Source organism: Balaenoptera physalus, assembly GCF_965194825.1.
Source record: "Balaenoptera physalus genome assembly, chromosome: 19".
NCBI classification, from domain to species: domain Eukaryota; kingdom Metazoa; phylum Chordata; class Mammalia; order Artiodactyla; family Balaenopteridae; genus Balaenoptera; species Balaenoptera physalus.
Window position 1 is genome coordinate 67,646,002 of NC_138900.1, and position 22,578 is coordinate 67,668,579.

At 58.7% G+C, this 22,578-nt stretch overlaps 1 protein-coding gene and 1 long non-coding RNA gene across 5 annotated transcripts in view; one reads left to right on the forward strand and one right to left on the reverse strand.

Annotated features, from left to right (window-relative positions):
- Positions 1-1,093: 1,093 nt before the first annotated feature.
- Positions 1,094-7,852, reverse strand: LOC309648831. 2 transcript variants are annotated; one of them, XR_014256831.1, is made up of 4 exons: positions 7,387-7,852; positions 7,143-7,309; positions 3,753-4,001; positions 1,094-3,443 (listed from the first exon to the last, which is right to left on the reverse strand). It is a non-coding gene; the product is annotated as an uncharacterized lncRNA (long non-coding RNA). The 2 variants fall into 2 exon arrangements; XR_014256832.1 differs by having other exon boundaries at positions 7,143-7,852.
- Positions 7,853-8,053: 201 nt separating this feature from the next.
- Positions 8,054-22,578, forward strand: part of ACSF3 (acyl-CoA synthetase family member 3) — a gene marked incomplete at its 5' end in the record, with an annotated part of 56,696 nt that continues 42,171 nt past the window's right edge. For 2 of the 3 annotated variants that reach the window (XM_082437924.1, XM_082437923.1), the window contains 3 exons: positions 8,069-8,268; positions 14,407-15,106; positions 16,316-16,471. In XM_082437924.1, the coding sequence (XP_082294050.1) occupies positions 8,069-8,268; positions 14,407-15,106; positions 16,316-16,471 (1,056 nt within the window). Of the gene's footprint in view, positions 8,269-14,406; positions 15,107-16,315; positions 16,472-22,578 lie in introns of all 3 variants that reach the window. The other variant, XM_082437922.1, reaches the window with a different exon arrangement.

A 22,578-nucleotide genomic window follows, 5' to 3' on the forward strand; every position in this document is an offset into this window, starting at 1 on the left:
GTTTTCTCCAGATATATGCACGGGAGTGGGATTGCAGGACAAATGCTACCATTTAAACAAATACTGTCAGATGTTTTTCTTGAATCGGCAGGTCTGCTTCATTCATTTTCAGGGAACTGTCTGCCAGATGCCCGAGTCTGGGTGACAACGGGCCATCTGTGTCATCCTTTCCCATTAAAAAGGTGTCCCCGAGAGAAGCTTCCCTGAGACCACCCTGTGTTCGGTCAGGGTTCTCCAGAGAGACAGACCAGTAGGGTACATATAGATAGATACATGTGAGAAGAGATTTGTTACGGGAAGTAACAACGTGGTCGCGGAGGCCGAGGAGTCCCACCATATGCCGTCTGCGAGGGTGATTCAGTCCAAAGAAGCACCTGAGAACCAGCAGCCCCAATGTCCAAGGGCAGCAGAAGATGGATGTCCAGCTGAAGAAGAGAGAGAATTTGACCTTCCTCCCCTTTTTGTCCATTTGGGCCCCTAGCATATTGGATGATGGCCGCCCACCTTGGTGACGATGATCTTCTTCACTCGATTCCAACGCTAATCTCTTCCAGAAACACCTTCACAGACACACCCAGAAATAACGTGCTACCAGCCACCCGGGCCTCCCTGAACCCAGTCAGGTTGACACATAAAATCAACCCCCAGAGCAAGACAAGTGGCTTATGTGTACTTCCCACTTTGCCGCAGAAGACATGAAAAAGACGATTACTCTGGGCTTGGGATTTAACACGACTGGTGTTCAGTGCTGCCTTGTTGAGGACAGCCTCGGGGAAGCCGTGTTGCTCTGACCACGAGGGTGAGCCGTGAGGACGCGGTGACCATGAGCACAGTCCGGGCTGAGGCCATAGTGCAAAGGTCACCTTGTGACAGAGGCAGATGGCAGCAGTGTCGTTACGCAGCGGGTCTGACCTCACAGACCCCGGAAGGGCTGGGGCCCTGGGGGGTAGACTGTGGGCTGGTGCGGGGGACCCAGTTCAAGCTCCCCCGGGGAACACTCACGCCCGCCCCCTTATCCCACTGCCTCCTCGTGTAATGCAGTGTCCACCTGCCCCAGCCAGGGGGCCTCCCCACCTCCAAGCCCTGGCTTTGTGTGGTCTCAGGTGCCAGTTTTGAACCCCAGCTGTGTGGCGAAGCCCCTCGAGTGTGGTGACCTAGCTCTCCCTCCTCACCTTTTCCTCCCTAACCAGTGCTCAACAAAGACTCTGATTAGCTGACTGCTTGGTCATGAGTCTATCCCTCCTCCCACTCCCACCTTCTTCTGGTACCTTCAGTGTGAAAACCCAAACTCAGCATGATGAGAGAGGAAGGAGAATCCTTGGCTCACCTAAGCAGAAGTCTGGAGGCAGGAGAGCTCCATATATAAGTGCAGTGGCTCTGGATATCACCCTGGACTCAGGCTCTGTCTGCCTATCTTCCCTCTGGCTCACTCTCAGGACGGCACTCCTCATGGTTACAAGATGGCTGTGGTGATTCCAGGCATCACACACAGACACAGCATCCACCATGAAAAAAGAGGGGCTGCTTCTTCCAACGCATCTTGTTTCCTTCGTGAGGAGAACCTGCCCAGACTTGCCCTCACATCCTTGGGCCTGAATCTCTGGCAAGGGGATGAGACCCCTGTGGCTGGTTTAGGCCAATCATGATCTGCCCTCTAGGGCTGGAGGTCTGGGACCCATCTCTCTTCCCCACATGACTCGCGGGGAAGTTGGGAACATGAACAAAATCAGGGTTCAGAGGAAAGAAGGAAGGTCGAGTGGCAAACGTTTGTCAAACAGCAGGCAGAGCTGGATTCCTGGGTTTGGGAGAAAACAGATCAGTTGCAGCAGCAGCAGCCTGATAACCGTTCCTTCCAGCCCCAGGCACCCTCTTTAATATTTGCTCCTGCCAGAATCCAAGAGGGGACGCTTTGGGGGTCAGGGAGAATTTAATCCATTCAGCACCTCCTCCGAAGGGCTCCTGTGTGCTGGGGGGCCACGCCTCGGGTTCTCGCCCCCTTCGCAGGGCTGACTCACAACCAGTGGCTTCACTTCCCATCACGTAAATTCCAGACCCCTTAACGCCAGCACCCCAATCTGACCCCAGCCAGCCTTCACAGTCTCACCTCCCGTTTCCCGAGCTTACGCTGCGCGTGAACTGCCCACAGCAGACCCTCCTGCCCTTCCCGCCATCTCCCCGGGTCCAGATCCTGCTTCTCCTTCAAGGACCAAGTCAAACATTACTTTCCCACAAAGCCTTCCTTGAACCCACCTGTGTGAAGTGAGGTCTTCCTGAGCCCTTCGCATCTTGTGATATATTTGTGTAAATATTTCATAATAATGATGACAGCTAGTTTTTCAGCATTTGCTGTATCCCGGGCCCAATGCCAAGAGCTTATTTAATTTTTATAACATCCATTGGAGGTAGGCATTCTTATTCTCGGGTGAGAAGCTGAGACTCAGAGAGATTAATTTGCCTGCTATCACACAACTATAGCTAGCAGAAGCGGGATATTGGCTCTGTTGCTATGTTCAAATCACCCCATACTTAGCAGCTACAACAACACATTTATTATCTCACAGTTTCTGTGGGTCCCGAACCCGGAAGTGGCTCGGCCCGGCGGCCCTGGCTCGGACTCGAGCGAGGCTGCAGCTGCAGTGTCGGCAGGGCTCCCGCCTCACCTGAAGGCTCCACCCGCCTCCAAGGAGGCTCCTCCCCCGGCTGTGGGCAGGAGGCCTCAGCTCCTCCCGTGTGGCCTCTCCCCGGGGCTGCCTGAGTGCCCTCACAGCATGGCTCCCCCCGGGGTGAGCGATCTGAGAGGCAGGAGGAAGCTCAGTGCTGGTCACGACCTTGCCCAGAGTCACTCACATTCCTGCCTAGGTCAGCCCTCTTCAGCTGGGATGGGACTGTACCTGGGCACGGACACCAGGAGGCGGGCCCAGTGGGGCTGGACCTCCGTCTTGGAGGCTGGTGGCCAAAGGCAGGGTGGAACCCAGGTGCTGCCTGACCCTAACCCCAGCTCTGACTGGCACATCCTCCATAAGTGCATCCAGGGCTGACTCGGTGCCCTCGAGCCCCTTCTTCGTGTGACAGCCGTCCCTGGGAGGCGGGAAGCTCCGTGCTCACAGTCCGCAGAAGTTCCGCTCGTGAGGACACTGCTGCAAGTGCATCTGTGTTTTGCTTTAATCAAGTGAAGAGGTGTGACCCAGACGCCCCCAGCAGTTTGGGCTCATTAAGCTGGAGGTGCGAACAGAATCAGTGGAGGGAAAGATTCCTACCTGGTCTCCTGCGGCTCCTGGGTGCTCCAGCTGGAAGGGTTTCCCCTGGGAAAGGCTGGGGCTTGGGAGTGGACAGGGGGCCTCAGGGCAAGTTGTCAGGTGGGGAGGCCACCGTGCTCTTATCTGCCTTCTGGAGAGGCCGTCCCATTCATCCACTTCCACTGACCGAGCACCTGCTCAGGGTCTCTGTTGAGGGGCGGGCGATAAAGATGCCGATGATGACAGTAGTGCCCGCAGCTGATATTTATGAACAGCTTTAAGTGTCCCGGCCCTTTGACCTTCTCAGTGGGATTAAGCTGGGAGCCGCGGTGGGAGCTGTCATTGCCCATTTCATAGGAGCACGTGGACCCCAGCGTCCCACAGCCCTGCCGAGGCCGCCCCCCACCCCAGACCCCCTCCCGGGGACGGCTCTCCTCCCAGGGGCAGATCCAAGGGCAGCTGAGGTCCAGAACAGCAGGGCTCCCCCCGATGCCCCAGGAGCAGGGAGGCACTCACCTCCTGCGGCCTCCCGGCTCTAGGGCCTGCCGTGCCAGGTGGCCCCAGCACTTTACACGCAGGGCCGCTCCCTCCTGACCGCACACGTGGCCATGGGAGACCAAAGCGGCGGTGATCCCAGGAGCCCGTCTCTTCAGAAGACAGGTGCCTCCCGCCTTCAAGCTGTCCCATCCTTCAGAGCTCGTCTGAGTACACAGCGGGAAATCCTAGTGCACGTGGTTTTGTGTTCCAGTTTTTCAATGGTAGGATCTAGGAAGTTATTTTATGCTATTTTTATTCAACCGTAGACTGCTATGAGAAATTCTAGTGTTTCTATACAGCTTCACTATTGTACTTCGTGTGGCCCTGTGGTCTCGCTATTTCCTCTGTCCTAACTCAGCCCCCGCGGAGCAGCACTTAGGTTGTTTCCTGGTTACAGCAGCACTGCTGGGAACACCTCTGAGGGTGTCGCCGTGGAGACCATTTATGCTCGTCGGAAGGAGCTGTCTGGCTCTGTGTGGGGAAGAATTTTGGTCTTAAGCACAAGGACACACATGTCTGCTTGTTCGCTCAAGAATCTCAGAGCCATGAAAAGGTGAGGGGCACGAGGCGGGGAGCAGGCAGCAGAGCTCCGGGTTCAAACCCTGGCTCTGTCACTTTGTCAGAGTGACAGGCACTCGGAGCCTCAGTCTCCTCATTTCCTGTGGTCAGAGCCACACGGCCCGCTGCCCAGCCAGCCTCAGACACCGGCTCCGCGCACCCCCCTGAGGGCCTCCATCACCTGGCCTGGCTTGATTTTCCTCCAGACCACTTGTCTGTCTCGGCTTGGACAGCTTGAAGGACACACGCCTCTTTCTCACACGTCTGGAGGCTGGATGTGTCTGATGAGAGCCCACCGCCTGGCCTGTAGACGGCCGTCCTCTCGCTGTGTCCTCACCGGCCGGAGAGCAGAGAGGGGAGCAGGCTCTCTCGTGACTCTCGTAAGGGCACTAATCCCATCCTGGGGGCTCCACCCTCATCACCTCATATAACCCTGATTGTCTCCCAAGACCCCACTTCTTAACACCATCACATTAAGGGGCAGGGTTTCAACATGTGAATTTGGTGGGGGGGGGGGAGGAGGCGGGACAAAAACTTCAGTCTATAATGTCATCAATGGCATATATGTCTAACTATTCCCTTTCCTCCTCCCCCACGAGCACATAAGTGACCGGAGGGCAGGGGCTGTGTTTCCATCTCCGGTGCCTGGAACACGCCTGGGGACACGCCGGCACCTGCACAAACAGCCAGCTGCCTGTCGTGAGCTGCGGGAGGCGTGGGGTCCTGGCTTGTTCAGCAGAGGTGGCGGCGCGATGATAAGGATTTGCCACGGCTGCTGACGGAGGTCCTTTCCCCATTGTGCGCCTGGCGGAAAGCAAACCCCTGGGAATCCTTGGAGCGTCTGGGACCAGAGGCGAGAGAGCTGCCTTGCAGACTCAGTGATGGGCAGGGGCTGCCTGCAGGTGGAGAGCAGCCACGTCCACGTGGACATCCTCGAGGTGTTTCCTGTCCCCTCCCCCTTTAAAACTTACTTTATAGTCTAGTTTAACTTTTATCTTTATCACAGGTACACACAGTTATCCAGCCACACAGTTTAAGGAACCCCCCTTCCCTTCCCAATCACCAGAGACACGGCTTTCAATTCCTTTCATATTTACCTCCACGTGTCCACCCCGGCGCTCTTTGCTCCTGTGATGGACACCCGGCCTGGCCTCAGTGTCTCTCTCCACCCCACACCTGTCCTGTGCCCCCATCCCTGCCCCAGAGAGGGAGAGAGGGAGAAAGGGGGAGAGAGAGGGGGAGAGAGAGAGGGAGAGAGAGGGAGGGGGGGGGAGAGGGAGAGAGAGGGAGAGAGGGAGAGATGGAGAGAGAGGGAGGGAGAGAGGGTGGGGAGAGGGGGAGAGAGGGAAAGAGAGGGAGAGCAGGGGAGAGTGAGAGGGGGGAGAGAGGGGGAGAGAGGGAGGGAGAGGGGGAGGGAGGAAGGGGTGGGGGAGGGGGAGAGAGAAAGGGGGAGAGGGAGAGCGAGGGAGAGGGAGAGCAGGGGAGAGGGAGAGCGGGGAAAGGGAGAGAGGGAGAGAAGGAGAGAGAGAGGGAGTGGGAGGGAGGGGGGGAGAGAGGGAGGGAGGGAGAGAGGGAGGGGGAGAGGGAGGGGGAGAGGGAGGGAGGGAGAGGGAGGGAGAGAGAGGGAGGGAGAGGGAGACTGCCTAAATTCGTTAGACCAACGTCAATGTCTGCACTATAAGTGTTTACATTATTGCAATTCTGTAAATGCTTGTCTGAGCCAAGCCTCCTAGAACCACGCGATACTTTGCTGCTGTTTTCCCAGTATTTAATTATCGCCTATTTTTCTCTCTTTTTAAAAATATTTATGTATTGGGCTTCCCTGGTGGCACAGTGGTTGAGAATCTGCCTGCTAATGCAGGGGACACGGGTTCGAGCCCTGGTCCGGGAAGATCCCACATGCCGCGGAGCAACTAGGCCCGTGAGCCACAACTACTGAGCCTGCGCGTCTGGAGCCTGTGCTCCGCAACAAGAGAGGCCGCGACAGTGAGAGGCCCGCGCACCGCGATCAAGAGGGGCCCCCACTTGCCGCAACTAGAGAAAGCCCTCGCACAGAAACGAAGACCCACCACAGCCAAAAATAAATAAATAAATTAATTAATTAAAAAAAAATTTTTATGTATTTATTTAGGCTGCACAGGGTCTTAGTTGCAGCATGTGGGATCTTTAGTCGCGGCATACAAACTCTTAGTTGCGGCATGTGGGATCTAGTTCCCCAACCAAGGATGGAACCCGGGCCCCCTGCTTTGGGAGCGCAGAGTCTTACGCACTGGACCACCAGGAAAGTCCCTCGCCTATTTTCCTCTTGATCAGTTTTCTAGGTATTTATCCTTCTTCTAGCCCCAAACTCTCCCTCAGTGGTTCAAATCTCCTCTCAATAGAGCAAACACACCAGTTATTCCCCCAGTTTCATCTTCCTCAGGATGACTGCTCCCGTCTGCCAGGTGGGGGACCCCAGAGTCCAGGATGCTAGGATGTGACAAGAGTGGTCACTGGGCCACCCAGCTGCTGTGCTGGGGACAGACTGATGGGGCAGGGAGGTGCAAGCAGGGAAGCCAGGAGGAGGCTATTTTAGTAATCAGGGTGTGAGAGCAGGGTTTCCCAGCACCTTCCCCACCGCCCCCTGGTTGCAGTGGTGATGGTGGGAGGTGGCTGGTTTCTGAAAGATGCTGAAGGAGAAACCATCAGGACTGGATATGAGGTAAGGCAGGAAGCAAGGAGGGGAGTCTGCACGACTGAGCCCAGGAGTGATGGATGGGATGGGAGCGCTGACGGACCTCAGGGGTGAGCCGAAGTCCGTCCGGGCTGCACCTCAGGGGTGAGCCCAAGTCCGTCCGGGCTGCTGTCACGGATGCCACAGACCGGGGGGCTTGAGTTCTCACAGTTCTGGAGGCTGGAAATCCAAGATCAACAGAGTCGGTGTCTGGTGAGGGCCCCCGTTCTGGTTCATGGACCGCGTCTTCTCGCTGTGTCCTCACCTGGGGAGGGGGGGAGCCTTGTGGGGTCTCTTTTCTAAGAACACTAATCCCATTCATGGAATCTCTGCCCTTATTACCTCATCACCTCCGGAAGGCCCCCCTTCTAACACCATCACATTGGCGGAGTCAGGGCTTCAACAACGAATTTTTGGAGGACACACATTCAGACCATAGCAGAGAAGAGCCCACGTTCGGGTGGATGTCTGGTCAGGTGGGCGACTAGGATCGTCCCCACCCACACGCTCGGGAGCAACCCCGCTGTTTGCCAAGTGCTGTGGGCCCCTGCCACTCACTCCAACAGGGAAGTTCTGCTGATTTTCTTGAATTTCTTCGATGATTTCCCTCCCTCTGTCTTGTCTGCGGTCCCTTCCTGAAACTATTATACTTTTCTTACTGGACCGAACGGAGGGCCCAGGGATCTTCCCATCTTTTTTCCATCTCAGTCGTTTTGCTGCTCCTGGGAGATTCCCGGCCCCTCTTCCCTCGGGCTCCGCGTCCTCAGCCCCCAGGAGGTTCACGGCCGACACCGGGGCGGTGGGGGGGGGGGGGCGGTGGTGGGGGGCGGCGGCCCAGCCCGGGTTCGGCCCGGCCCGCGGCGCCCCGGGAGGCGGGCGGGAAACGCGCTGGCTCGAACCGTGTGTCCGTGGTTGATGTGTTACTTCAGAGAAACCTCACGTTTCGGCCGAGTGGACTTGTGCCCGGCTCCGCCCAACAGGGAGTTAGAACACCTGAGACGCCCGGTTCCCAATCCGCTTCGGGATGGGAGCGGTTAACACGCAGCCGCCCGTGCCCCGGGGCCGCGACGACCGGTCGTGGGGAACGTTCGCGCCCGGAACCCGCGGCGCGGTGCCGCGCCGGGGGACGCGCTTGGGCGCCGGACGCGGGGTGCGCGCGCAGCCACGGTTCCGGTTCCGGTTCCGACCCGGCAAGGAGGAGGAGCGCGAGCCCGGCCTGCGGAGGTAGAGCCCGCCCCCTCACCCCTCACCCCCCACCCCCCGCTCCCCAACCCCGCGTCCCGCCCCGCCCCGCCCCCTCCCTCGCAGGGGCTGCGTCACGTGGGGACCCTGCCTGCCCTTCCGCGGCGCTGGCGGCGACGTCCAGGCCCCCGGGGTGTGGGGGTGAGTCAAGTCCACGTTCAGCCATAGTTGGAGGGAACTTGATCTGTCGTGTCGGAAACAAATCCATTTCCGGCCTCATTGGGCCGCAGGAATCCTCCTTGAAGCACCACCCCCTCCCCCCCCCCACTTTCTTTATTTGTGCACTAAAGAGGAGGTGATACTCGGCCGGGCTTTGAAGGATGATTAGGAGTTTGCCAAAAGGGGGAAGGATGACAATTAGAGGTGGGAACAGGAATCCCGTGTTTGGGGAGTTTGTAGGCTTCCATCCAGAGGAGGGGCATGTTTGTCTGGAGACTTAGGCAGGGACAGTTGGGGATAGGGGGCACCGGTGCTGGGCCCAGGAGCACAGACATCCCCAGCAGGTTTCAGGGGGCCCCCGGAGGTTCTGATGTGAAACGTGAAAGCCCAGCGAGTCTAGCGAGCTTTCCTCAGTCCCTACTGTGCCCCCACCCCATGTCCCAGACCCACTCTTCAAGGCAGACGGCATCTGTGGATTAAGCCACAGCCCGAGATTGTAAGCTTCATCCCTCCAGATGGCATCTTTAAAATAGTATTTTACGTCCTAATATGGATATGGGTTTAAGCGTTTGTTTTTCCCTTTTGGTTTTTTGATTTGAATGCAGTGTGAATGTCTGTTAGTTTAAAACGTAACTTTGAAAACAGCCCCCCAAACCGCAGGCAGTATGCTGAAACAAGTGTCCGGCACCAGAGGGAGAGTGTGGTCCCCTCTCCCACCGCGCACCTTCACCAAGTCTGCAGACAGCGGGCAGGGTTGGGGGCAGGTGGCGCTCATCCATCAGGTGCCATTTTATTCATTTCGAAACCAGCCGCCTTCATTTGAATGCAAGTATCATTCTTATCGAGTAATTTTTGTCACATGGCTCCGTGGTGAGCATGGTGCTGAGGACGGCTGGGCCGTTTGCTTCCCACTATGTGTGCTGGGCGGTTCTCACAGGAACCGAAGGCTTAGACGGCTGAGGAAAACTCGGAAAAACCAGTGAATGTTCCAGTCTGGGTCTGTTTTGACTCTAGAATCTGTGCTCTCAACCAGCACCCTGGTTAGGACGTGACAGATGTCATCTTCCTGGTGTTGGGTGTGTGTCCTGAGAGGGCCGTGCACCTCAATGGTCTGACCCGGGAACCTGATGGTCAGAGCACCGAGTGGCCGCTGCTGGGTCTCTGCCTGGGCTCTGGCCTCCTGGAGGGAGCTGAGCGCGGCGTGGCCTTCCCGGGAGAAGGCGTCTGGTTCACCAGAATTCGGGTTTCCGTGCTCTTGGCTGGGATTTTTTCACATTGCTGCACGGTGATGCTGGCCTCGTGACGTTGGTTAATCGAGACAGAGAAAAATCCGTGGCCAAATTGCATTTATTGGGTGGCAACATCACTCCAGGCTGTGCCACCGGCAGTGGTGGGGGGCCCCGTGACCAAGGGGGCCGGTGGTTGGAAGGCGTGGCCTCTTTTCCTGAGGTAGCTGCTGGTCTTTCTGCTCCTGGACCTGCTCAGGACACAGTCATCTGACCTGACCTGATTCTTTCTGCTTGTTAAAGGCAGGGCCTTGCTCCCCTTGACCTTGGAGATTTTAGCTCTGTATTGAATGGCTTGATGATGAGTGGTTTCACGAGCACATAAAAGCTGTTTTGAAGGGGTGGCCCCATGTTCCCACGTTTGGTGGGAGAAAAAATTAGTGCAGCTTCTCTGGAGGTCACTCTGGCAGTATTTACCCAATTGAAAGTCATTTTGGTTGTGAGGCTCCGTGGTGAGCAGGCAGGGCCCCTTCTCAGCAGTGTGTTCCACAGACACCCCCGTGTGAGCACAGCTACGTGTCCCTGAGCCTCCTTCCCTGCAGGTCACCTGGCAGGCTCCCCGTCCCCCGAGCTCCAGCCACCTGCCCCACCCTGCCTCAGGACACCCGTCCCCACGCAGAGCCAGGCGGTCTTGCCACCTCCCAACATTGGGACACTGGGGCCAGGTCACTGCTGCCAGACGCCAGCCCTGCGGTGCTCTGAGTGCCAGCGCAGCGGGCGTTCCAGCTGCTTCTGTGAGGACTTCTTCATTGTCCCCATGAGCCTTCCGTGAACCACTAGGTTTAATTGAGAGAAGAAGGCTGTTATCTCATTTTTATTTGCCTCTGTCATTTTGAGAAATTGAAGAGCTATAGAAAATTACAGACACCCTGTAGATCACCATCCAGAACAAATAATTTTAATATTTTCCTCTTTTTTTTTCCTCTTTTTTTTCCTTTTTTTTGTACCAAAGAAAATGTTAATGCTGAGGTTGGAATATCTCCATTTGAAGATATAAATGTCATTTATTAGACTTTTAAAATCTGATTACAAAAGTCATACGTGCTTATTGCAGAAAATCTGGAGAAAATTGAGAAGCGCTAAGAAAACAAAAGCCACCTGCGGCCCTGCCGCCTTGTGTCCACCTGGAGGTTCACCTCCCTGTCTCTGGCTGGGACGTCCCTCCCCTGAGCAGCGCTGCAGGGGCTTTTGTGCAGTCGGGCCGTGGCCCAGCCCCACACGCGTGTGTGTGCCCTGGCCTGCTCAGACCTTCAGGACCACCCGGCTTAGCCCCCGTTTTTCAATATCAGAAATAACCCTGCAGTGAACACCCCGTAGTGAACCTTTATGTACATCGCTGATTATTTCCTTAGGATACATTTAAAAAACAAATCCGTGGGAACAGAGGGCTTGCATTTCCTATTTTCATGTCGCGTCTAGAAGGGACTGCTGAGTGTCCTCTTGGATGGCTGAGCCGTCACTAGCTGGGGGTGCCGGCCAGTTAATGTGTGGTGTCTCTTGGGGCAGCTCCCAGCACGGACTCGGCCTTCCCTGCCCAGGGCCTTCCTCACCACCTGTGGTGTCTCGGAGTGGGTCGGTGTGCCGCAGCCAGCCGGGCCTGGGTCTCGATGCTGCTTCTCCAGTTGCTCTGTGGCCTTGGGCAGGTGGCTTCACCTCTCTGTTTTCCTTGGAGGTGCTGCTCTGCCTGCCTGCCCCCCGCATCCGTCCCCAGCCCACTGTGGATTCGCTGCTATGGAGTCAGAAGTGAGCTAGCCCTCCAGCCCCCGGCCAGGGAGGGAGGGAAAGTGGGGGTCAGCCTGTCTTCCAGTTTTCCATTTCAAGTTCTCAGACCCCAGCTTCTCGCTGACTGGCCCCCCTCAGTGTGGTACAGTCCCTGGGGCCCCAGGGGGAGCAGGCAGAAAGCTTGCCCTTCCTAGGCCCCTCATGGGGTGTCTGGACAGAGGAAGGCTGAGCCGGTGGGTCTCGCTGGCAGCAGCTGTGACGTTGCCTGTGAAGCCCTGTGAGGCCTGCCAGGCAGAGGGGTGGGAGCAGCAGCCACTCCTGGCTGGCCGTCTGTCCTCCGCGGCCCCCAGTGCCTGAGTGATGTGCTCCTCAACACCCCAGAAAATGCCGTCACTTCAGCGGGCACCCCCGGACATCCCTCTCGCGTGGTCACCAACAAGAGTCAGGCCTCGGGCCGTAATCCAGAAACGTTGTGCGGTAGGTTTTCTGTTTATAGATTGTCTTTGTTTTAGTTTCTCCTGCCTGTAAAGCAAATAGAGATGAATTTGCTAGAAGTGAGAAGAGGAAGCGCTTAAAGCGCCCTGGTTTGCTTTTCACTAGCTCATTTTCTTTCTGAAACTGGCACATCTCACATGCTTATCACATTTCTTATTTTCTCTGGTCAAGCCCAGCCGTTTTCTTACAATTTGTCAGGTTTCTTTATAGTAACAGAAATCCAGAGGTGTGAAACCAACTGCAAGCCCGCCTCTGAACCTTGCGTAGAGGGCAGAGCCCAGGACGTCACAAGACACTCTGGCCTCCTTCATCTGGAAGGGGTGTGGGCCACGTGTCCTGGAGAGCCTGCCGGTGGTGGAGGCCTGGAGCTTTCGGGAGCGTTTCCACAGGACCTCAGAGCAGCCGCTGGGGAGGAGACGGGGCCGCCGAGGCCCCTGCAGGCAGGAGGGCCGGGCAGGCGGGCATCTCCCCCGTGCCGGGTTTCCGCCTGCTGGGTCGGGAGGCTGGGTGACCTTGTGTCAGAGCCCTTGCCACCGGGGGCAGCCAGCACGTGGAGGATCTCAGGACAGGGGAGAGCTCAGTCCCGACCTTTACTGCTGTGGGCTGTTTGTTTTGTGAGGTAATTATAAAGTGTTGTGTGGAGTCTGCTTTTTAAATTAACAACAGAGACCAAAACTGGTTGGTACATGTAACAAACATAGCACATTCGTTTTCCCCTGTAGCGAGTTAGCGAAGGAGAGGGAAGAGTGAGGCTTGTGAGGGAGAGGATGCGCCGAGCCCGGAGAAGCCGCCTCCCGGCCGCAGGTGCGGGGCTGCCCGCCCCCCAGCCCCCACCTGCCCCGCTTGGCTGGGCCCGTTGCAACGGGAACGAGAGTTACAAGTTTCCTTTTATGATGTTGCTGGACAGCCCCTTGGAGGCGTCCTCATCAACCTCTGACACTCAGAAGTGCCCTCTAGGGTCCCTGTGACGTCCGCCCACCCCCCCGGCCCCCTCCCCAGTAACAGGGAGAGACACGCCCCCCCGCCACGGCAGAGCCAGCATCAGGCCATTTCCTTGTGCTGTCGTGGGCCAGCGCGGCCGTGGGCCTCTGGCGTGGTGACTGTGGTGAGGAACGACGGCTGGGGGTGGGAAGGCTCCGGCTGGGCTCCTGGCTGTGATTTAGGAGCGGGGGGACTTAGAATTTTCTCGTGGGTGAGATAGGGTTAACAGTGCTTGCCTTGCTTATTGAACAGGGTGGTCAAACGTGAAAACACACCATAATATATTAAGTGTGTTATCAAATAATACTCATTAAAAATCCTTCAGGAGCGACCGGGAGAGCTGGTCCATCCATCAGCTCCCCGTCAGGGCCGCTGCTCTGGCTGAGAGCGCCCAGGCGGAGCAGAGGCGGCAGAGGCTACAGCGGGGAGGGCACGGCAGTGGGGACGCCGAGCCAGGGCAGGTGGTGGTCCGTGGACCTTGCTGGCCGCCCTGGCGCTGGGAAGGAACCGTCTTCCGTGGTCCTGGGGGGCAGGAGAGCTCCTGACCTCTCGAGTGGAGGGGCGGCAGCGTGGAGAGGGTGCGCCCGGCCACCCTTTCCCAGGCCTCCTCCTCTTGAGCACGCTGGAGAATTCCAGGTGCGTGTCGTGGGTCATGGCCTTCCTGGGCAGCTCTCCTTCTGGCGGACTGTTTTGGTCATTGTTTAGTAGTTAGGCTGTGGGGAAGAGAGGGAAGAGTTATGTTTTAGCTTAAAAAACAGAGTGACGCTTTGCAGACATTTGAACCTGCCCTATTTGAGTCTCTGCTCTATTTTAGACAAGTTCCTAGGAGTCCATGGCTTGGCACGTGTTCCAGAGCAGAAGCGAGCCCAGTGTCTGTGCTCTGCTCGCTGCAATCTCCGGGCTCCGCTGCTGGCGGGGAGGGAACACAGTCGACCCTTGAACCAGGCAGGGGTCGGGTGGGCGTTAGGGGCGACCCCACAGCCGAAAATCCCAGTAACTTCACAACCGGCCCTTCCTGCACGTCCCCGCCCTCCGTATTCACACTCGTGTAAGTGCCGCAGTGCAGATTAGTGAAAACAATCCACGTGTAAGTGGACCCGCGTCGTGCAAACTGTGCTGTTCAAGGGCCCTCGGTACTTACTTCTGTCGGCTAGTATTTCTCCGGGTTCAGGTTTTTGAAAACCATTATTCAGAATTTACCTGAAGTGCATTGAGTTCTGTTTGTTTCTCCTTGGCTTCACCTAGTTTAATTCATTGTTTTAGAATCTTGCATGTTCTTAAAACCTTTAAAACAATGAGATTGAATAAAAAGCTGAAACTTTGGTCATTTTAAGTTCCAAAGGTATGTGTTGTGAGATCGTTAGCGTTTCTGGTCTTGGGATGTCCCCCCACGACTGGAAGTGAGGCCGCCTCTCCTGGCCGCTGTGGGGGTCCGGCAGGACAGGGCAGTGACCACGGTGCCCTCTCTTCCTGCCAGGTACCGGCAGCTGGCGTCTGCTGCTGCGATGCTGCCCCGCGTGGGGATGTCCCTCTGGCGCCTGGCCTGGGCCTGGCCCGGGCCGTGTTGGTGGCCAGCCCCCCCGAGATGCAGACAACGCGGCGCCCTGCACACGGCCCCGGCCGCGCGCTCCGACAGCAGCGCCCTGGGCTTCCACCGCGCCCTGGGCTTCGGGGACAGGCTCGCCCTCGTCGACCAGCACGGCAGCCACACGTACAAGGACCTCTACTCACGCAGCCTCTGCCTATCCCGGGAGATCTGCCGGCTCCGTGGGCGTGCCGACGGGGACCTCCGGGAGGAGAGGGTCTCCCTCCTGTGCGGCAACGACGTCTCCTTCGTGGTGGCGCAGTGGGCCACGTGGATGAGCGGCGGCATCGCCGTCCCCCTCTGCAGGAAGCACCCCCGGGCCCAGCTGGAGTATTTCATCCAGGACTCGCGCAGCTCCGTGGTCCTCGCCGGCCCGGAGCACGTGGAGCTCCTGAGCCCGGTGGTCCAGAAGCTGGGGGTCCCGCTCCTGCCTCTCCCGCCCGCAGTCTACCACGGGGCAGCCGAGGACCCCGGGGAAGGCCGGGTGCCAGAGTGGGACTGGAGAGACCGGGGCGCCATGATCATCTACACCAGCGGGACCACGGGGAGACCCAAGGGCGTCCTGAGCACTCGTCGGAACATCAGGGCCGCGGTGAGTGCTCCTGGGGCCGCCAGTCGGCAGGCGTGTGCTGTGTGCCTGCAGGCCAGTCCCGGCAGCAGTCACGGCAGGTGTAAGTGCCTTCCCAGGGGGCCTTCTGTTCACTCTGTAGGGCCAGTCACAGCTCTCACCATCCCACCCCGGGGCCGCGTGACCAGCAGCCCCACTGGCCGTGGAGGGGGGTGCAGTGCCCAGGTGCCGGGGGGTTTACAGGCCCCCTCGGGCTCCTCCAGGGCCGTGGCGTGTGGAGCGTAGAACGGGCCACTGCATGTGACGCTGAGGTTTTAAAAGAAACCAGCCACAAAGCGAATATCCAGAATGTGCCATCCGCACCTAGAATTGCAGCTTATTTGGGAAACAAGAAAGCAGGAACTCATGTGTGCCACATCTTAGGTGTTACTTTGTGTTCTGTGGCCTCAGTTACCATTTTTGTGAAACTCCCCAGCCGCTGTATTTATCTGCAGTTTATACTCTTCTTGCTTCCAAAAAGCATTTGCACGTACAATGAAGACTCTTACACAGCAGGAGTGGGAAAATAAGAGAGAAGTTCAGACCCACAAAGAGGGAGGTCAGAGGTCAACGCCATCGACTCAGGCTAATTCAGTCCATAATTCAGCATGAACTGAGTCGGGCCGGCTGCAGGCAAGGCGTGATTATACGTTGTGTCTGTCTCCGAGGAGGAGACGTGCTTGTTGTCTGGAGAGGCCATCTCTGGACCCGTATCTCTGTGGGGTGGGCATCTCACTTGTGTTTGCACATGGCCGTCACCACGGCACGCACCAGGACAGGCTCTGCAGTGATTGGGGATTTTTTGGCTAAGCCGGGGTGAGGGTGGTGCCAGAATTGGCGTGGCTCAGACAGACAGCCGGATTCAAGCCTGGACTCTGGTGAGGCCAGAGTCCCAGGGCCTGTCGGAGCCGCCTGAGGGGAGAGCTGCCCAGAGTCTGCAGAGGCCTTTGACCCCAAATCAAAGGCCCTTTCAAACTGGCTGAAGCCCCTGACTGCATGCGGCCCTGTTCCCTAGCAGGAGGGTAAGTGGTGAACAGACGGCCCCCCGGTCAGACCCCAGGTCGTTTCGTCACCATCTCCTCGCCATGCCGTCAAGGGTGGGGCGGGGCAGCGGCCGTCTCCTCCCCCTCATCTCGGCTGGGGAGGCCGGCTGTGTGCGCCCTCCTGCTCTGAGGCTGTGCTGTTGTCCTGCAGGTGACGGGGCTGGTCCGCAAGTGGGCCTGGACGAAGGACGATGTGATCCTCCACGTCCTCCCGCTGCACCACGTCCACGGCGTGGTCAACAAGCTGCTGTGTCCGCTCTGGGTGGGCGCCACCTGCGTGATGCTGCCCGAGTTCAGCGCTCAGCTGGTGAGTCGGGGCCGGGCTCTCGGCGTCGCGGGCTCTGGGCCTCCCCGGGCTAGGTCCCTTCTCTGGGGTGCAGAGTCCCAGCGGCGAGTTTCCTGTTACTGCTGGAGCAGAGGGTCCCCACTGGGGCTTCGCACAGCACCAAGTGTATACTCTCAGTTCTGGAAGTCCAAGTCCAAGATGAGGCTCGCGGGGCTAAGGGCCAGGTGCCGCAGGCCTGATTCTCTCTGGAGGCTGCGGGGCAGAATCTGCTCCTGCCTCTTGCAGCTGCTGGAGGCGCCTGTGTGCCCTGCCTTGTGGCTGCATCACCCCAACCTCTGCTTCTGTATTCTCGTGACCGCCGCCTCTTCTGTGGCCAGATCTCCCTCTACGTAAGGACCCTGTGACCATGTCGGGCCCACCCAGTGTCCAGGGCAACCGCACCATCTCCAGACCCTTGACTTCATTACACCTGCAGAGTCCCCGTTGCCACGTGAGGTGGCACATCCACAGGGATAAGCACGTGGATGTCTTGGGGCTGTTATTCAGCTGACTGCTGGCTTTCAAGGTCCCAAGTGGATGGCCCAGCTGGGGGCTCCGTGTCAGTCTCCCCACCGGTCCCTCTTTTCAGCAGGTGGTTCTTTCCCAGCACTGCCGTCGGGTCAGCGGGGGAGGGAGGCCGAGTGGATACGAGGTGGGGCAGAGCGGGCCCTGCAGAGCAGAGTGCAGAAGGAGGGGAGAGACCTGGCCAGACGCTGCCCATGCCCCCGGCACGTGGTGAGCTGCTGTGCAGCAGTCCCATCCCAGCCTCCGTGTCCCGTGTACTGGTGGGGACAGGGGCCCGGGGCAGGTGAAGGCAGGGCTCTGAGGTGGTGATGGGCTGACTGCACGGAGAGGCTGCCAAAGTGACACATCGCCGTGGGGCCGCCAGGAAGCACAGGGCTTGAACGAGGCCCTACACTGTCACTGACTCACGCTATAACCTATACAGCATGAGAATGCGAAGTGGGAGAGCCCAGGAAGCACCTGGGCTGGGCTCCTGTGGGCGCTGGACTTCAGATGGGGGCTGGGCCCCAGGTGGGGGCTGGGCCCCAGGTGGGGGCGGGGCTCCCGGTGGGGGTGGGGCTCCTGTGGGGGCGGGGCTCCTGTGCGGGCTGCTGTCCTGCAGGTCTGCAGCCCCAGGAGAGGAGTGGCCTGGAGACCTCTGCGCAGCAGGGCCGCCGAGTGAGGTCTCTGGAGAAGTGCCCAGGCTCGGCCCGCAGCACAGAGCTTGTTGTTTAGTCACTTTATTCCGGCGTGAATTTCCTCACGAGGGGTCCCTGAGGCCTGGGGTCCCTGGTCTGCAGAATCCATCGTTCACTGAAGTCGGCCTCCTCTGTCCCCACCAGAAAGAGGCAGCTCTAGCTAGATCGTCTCTGGCCCGTCCTCACGTCACGCCTGGAGCCTTAATCCACATCGGTGCTGGTGCCAGGTCAGAGTGAGAGGATGAGGTGCTACAGACAGGCCGGCCCCGGGCGAGCCCCGCACCTCCCTGACCTTCCGTCTCGTCCTCTAACGGAGGAGCAATGAGCCTGGCACAGGGTGGGCACTGAGCCCAGTGCCAGCAACGCAAAGCAGGGAGAAGCAGGGACCCTTTCTCCTCCTGTTTGCAAGGGTGCTGCGTGCGGACCAGCATCAGGGAAGCTGGGGAGCCTGTGTGCTGACAGGTGATGCTGTTGGGTTTAGAGGAGAACGTAGCTGAAAACCCGGCGTGGGCGCTGTGCACAGACCGGGGAGCCAAACAGTGGAGGTGGCAGCCCGAGGGCCAGGGCAGCCCGTTCAGACCCTGCCCAGCAGCCAGCCCCCTCCTCCGCCCACTGCCGCAGCTCCGCCCCCATCCTGCTGTTTGTTTTTCAGCTGCAGGGCCTCAGGATTTAGACAGCGGGGTCTACAGAGGGCTGTCTGCCTCTTAACACAAGTCCCAGTGACTCTCCACAGGGGTCGGTCAGGCCGGCACACACGGCTTCCTGAGGGGGCTCTGACCGAACTGACTGGGCAGTGGGGAGGGGGAGAAAGGGGGGCCCTGAGGCTATCGGGAGTGACGGCTAAGGGCAAGTGGGGACGGCCAGCTCATCCCTGGGGAGGTTTTGTGACTGCCTGGGCTTGTGCAGCAGGAATGCAGGAGTGCCCTGGGGTCTCCAAAGAATGCAAATTGCCCTCCCCCACAATTCTTCATTCACTTGGAGGGCCTCCCTGCAGGGCACCACAAAGACAGGAGGAGGGAGAGGTGCCCCCACCCCGAGCTTAGATCAGGGACCCAGACAGGCTGAGCCGCGGTGGCTGACCGGCCGGCTACAGTCCCAGCTTCAGGATTTCCTCGTTCCTGATCCATGTGAGTGCCTGGTGGGCGAGGCAGGGGTGCAGGCAGGCTGCTGGCCTGCAGACTGAGCAGGCCTTTCCTTCCCCAAAGCACAGACCCAGGAAGGTAAAGAAAGAGCAGGAAGTGTGGCTGCCTCGTCCAGGAGGGGAGCCCCGGCCCCTGCTGGCCTCTTCCACCGTCACCTTCTCCTCCCCACCCTACGTCCACCACCCTGGGCCTGCAGGCTCAGTCTGTGCGTCTTGGCCCCCGTCCTGGCCTAACCTGCGCTACTGTTCAGTGCAGCGCTTGCCGCCTCCGGGCCACGTAGACTCTGCTGTGGGTCCTCATTTCTCTCCCCCTAGAATGTCACCTCCGAGGGCATGGTTTTCCTTCTGTTCAGGGCCTGCCCCCGGGGCCTAGGGCAGGTGGCTCAGAGCTGTTGTGGATGAATGGACGGTCGTCACTCACGGGCCCCGTGGGCCACGAGGGGACGCTGGCTCCTTGAACCCTCTCCACAGGCTCCCCCTCGGCTTTTGTCATCGTGATCGTCTGGACTTGTGAACAGGCCTCTGGGGGGAGCGTCCCTGAAAGTCACTTAGGAGAGTGGTTATTTGTTTACTGAAAACTTTACTGTATCAGCTCCTCAGGAGTCAGAGCATAAGCAGGTAAACGTGACAACATTCCACTGAAACACCCGCCACAAGGTTCCCCTAAAGGGACAGACTGCTCTGCACACTTTGGGTTTGTAGACGTGTATAAAGACCAGGACGGGGGACTTCCCTGGTGGCGCAGTGGTTAAGAATCCACCTGCCAATTCAGGGGACCACGGGTTCGAGCCCTGATCCAGGAAGATCCCACATGCTGTGGAGCAACTAAGCCCGTGCACCACAACTACTGAGCCTGTGCTCTAGAGCCCGTGCGCCACAACTACTGAGCCCATGCGCTGCAACTACTGAACGCTGTGCACCTAGAGCCCGTGCTCCACAATAAGAGAAGCCACTGCAGTGAGAAGCCCACGCACCGCAACGAAGAGTAGCCCCTGCTCGCCGCAACTAGAGAAAGCCCGCGCGCAGCAACAAAGACCCAACGTGGCCAAAAATTAAATTAAAAAAAAAAAAAAAAAGACCAGGACGGCGGATGGGGCCTCCTGTGCTCACAGCTCAGCTCCATCTGCCACTGCCCGTGGCCGCAGGTGGCGGGTTACGTGGGTGGGCTTGTCAGCGTCCCTGAGCCGGGGGTTCCATGTGGAATATCACCCCCGGGGTGTGGGCAGCTCCACCTGTCGGCCTTGGTGTTCACCCTCCCGAGAGGTCTTGCTGGTGTAAAGCTTAATGGGATTAGCTCTGTTCGACATGTACCTGTGTAGCTTAGATACTGTGAAAACGAGAGCGGATTTTGGACAAGGAAGCACTCAACAGGGAAACCTCAGGGATTCCCACCTGCTCCCAGGCCACCAGGTTCCGTTTATTTTCTTTGGCCTCCAGCTCTCTCCCGTCACTCCAGTGGCCCCTCGCTGTCACTACTCGGCCTGCACCTCTGAGAGCGAGACCCTGGGATGCTGCCTGTCTCCTGCCCGGGGGCTGGAGACCAGAGGCTGCAGAGCAGCTCGCCGGGGCAGTCAGCTCAGACCTTCCCGATCCTAGGCACTGACTTGGGGTTTCTCAGAACCATGCAGCAGGGCTGAAGAGTCAAACACATTTGCTGTGGCTGATAAAAGACGCAGCCCTGAGTTTCAGAGTTTTGTGACTCTACTTATACTATTGATAGGAAAACCCCACCTTTAGCATTATTAAATATCGGGGCTTGTCTAAGCTTGTTTTTGAGAAATGCGTGTAGGGACTTCCCTGGTGGTCCAGCAGCTAAGAATCCTCGCTCCCAATGCAGGGGGCCTGGGTTCGATCCCTGGTCGGGAAACTAGATCCCACATGCCACAAGTAAAGATCCCACATGGGGCAACGAAGATCCCGCCTGCCGCAGCTAAGACCCAGCGCAGCCAAATACGTAAATATATTTAAAAAGAAAGAAAAAAAAAAGGGTTACCATTCATTGAAAACAAAAAACAAAGAAATGAGTGTAAAGCGGTGCGGGGCCCAGAAACCTGCACTGGTGTTGACACGGTCTCAGCTCCTGGAGGCTTCAAGTCCTTCTGTGAACAGTGGGGTGAGGGGCTGTCTGCATCCCGCGAGGCTGAGTGATGAGGTGGCGGTGACTCGGGGACGGCAGGAAGACTGATGGCGGGCTGTCCGCCATCAGCCCCGCGGAATGAAGTCTGGTTGTTAATTAGGCTGCCTGGCCGCGATCGATCCCTTGTTGCAGATAACGTGCTCCGGCAACTTCTCGGGATCACGGTGGCTCTCGGAGAAGGCACTGAGTCACGGTGGGGCCCGGCAGGTGAGGCAGGAGGGCGCAGACCCCGGCACGTGGCGCTGCTTTCGGCTCGGCGGTGCAGGCCGCTGGGGCCACTGCCAGGGCACTCTGTAGAGACCAGTGCCCTGCTCGGGACTCCGGTGCCCATGTGAAGCCTGCTGCTTGGCACACCTGTGGCCGCAGAGGTCGTTCATTCTGGGCTTTGAGAAATCTGCGTCTTGCTGAAGTGGGTGGAGGTGTTTGCAGGCGGAGTTGGGGGAGGGGAGCAGAGCTCTTAAGCTCAAGTGCGTCTCAGAGCTGACCCACAGCCTGGGGCCACTAGGGCGGGGCCGCGCACACAGGCCCGAGGAACGGGACAAACAGGCATCTGTTCTCCTGTCTCCAGCCTTTCATTATGGAGTGTCCTCTGTCATTGCCGGATTTTGGCCAGAGCACCTCAAAAACAGAATAAGAGCCCTCCCGTGGGTTGTTAGAATCGCCAGAAACGGGTGATGGCTTAACCCCTGGCCGTTGCTTCAAGCTGAGGAGGCGCCCGTGGCAGCTGTGCGCCAACCCTGTCCTGGCTTTTGCCGGGCAGGGCAGTCCTGCTGGGGGTCTCGCCCCAGGCTCCAGTCCCGGATGCTCTGCAGGGTGAGGTCGGGGAGCTGGTGCGTGAAAAGGCCCCGGACCCTCGCTCTGCTGCAGCCGGTGTGGGCTCCTGTGTGCAGCGCGCTTGGAAGCTGCTCACATCGCGCTGGGCTCTGCAGCCTGGCTGCCGCAGGAGTGTTTTCACTGGTCAAATGCGGGCCCTAGAGAGGCTTTTGAGGGGATCTCCCGACCTTCAACTTCTGAAGTGTATGGACGTTGAAGCAACGGGGACGCGGCGTGGTGGGGGCGCTGCTGTTCCCTTTGCCAGTGTGGGTGAATTCTCAGAGTGGCCAGGCCTTCCCGGCTGCACAGTTCTCAGGACGCAGCCCCTGGGGCAGATGTCGTCTGTGTGCCAGGGGTCCAGTGTCTGAGTTGATGACCTTAGGGCCGCTCCTCCCCCTTCATTCGGCTGAGTGTGAGCTCTGTCCTTCCTTCAGCCTCCAGTGGGAAGCCTGGGTGGGGACCACGTGTGCGGCCGCCAGAGGCCTGGCCGGGACCGCAGGTTCCCAGAGTGACGGCCACCTCACCCAGCCTGTCCCCCTTCCTCCGAGCCCGGGCCCTGCGCCTCACCGGGGACGTGGTGCACCCAGCCTGTCCCCCTTCCTCTGAGTCCGGGCCCTGCGCCTTACCGGGCACGTGGTGCGGTCTGTGCTGTTCTGTGCCGTCTTGTCCTCATGCTTGTGGTGACGGGCGAGCCCTGGTGAGCGGGAGGAGGACCGGGCTGCCGTGAGGGTGCTGTCGGGACTCGCCAGGCTGGGTAGCGGCGGGGTCTGCGCACCAGTGGAAACACAGCCGCTAA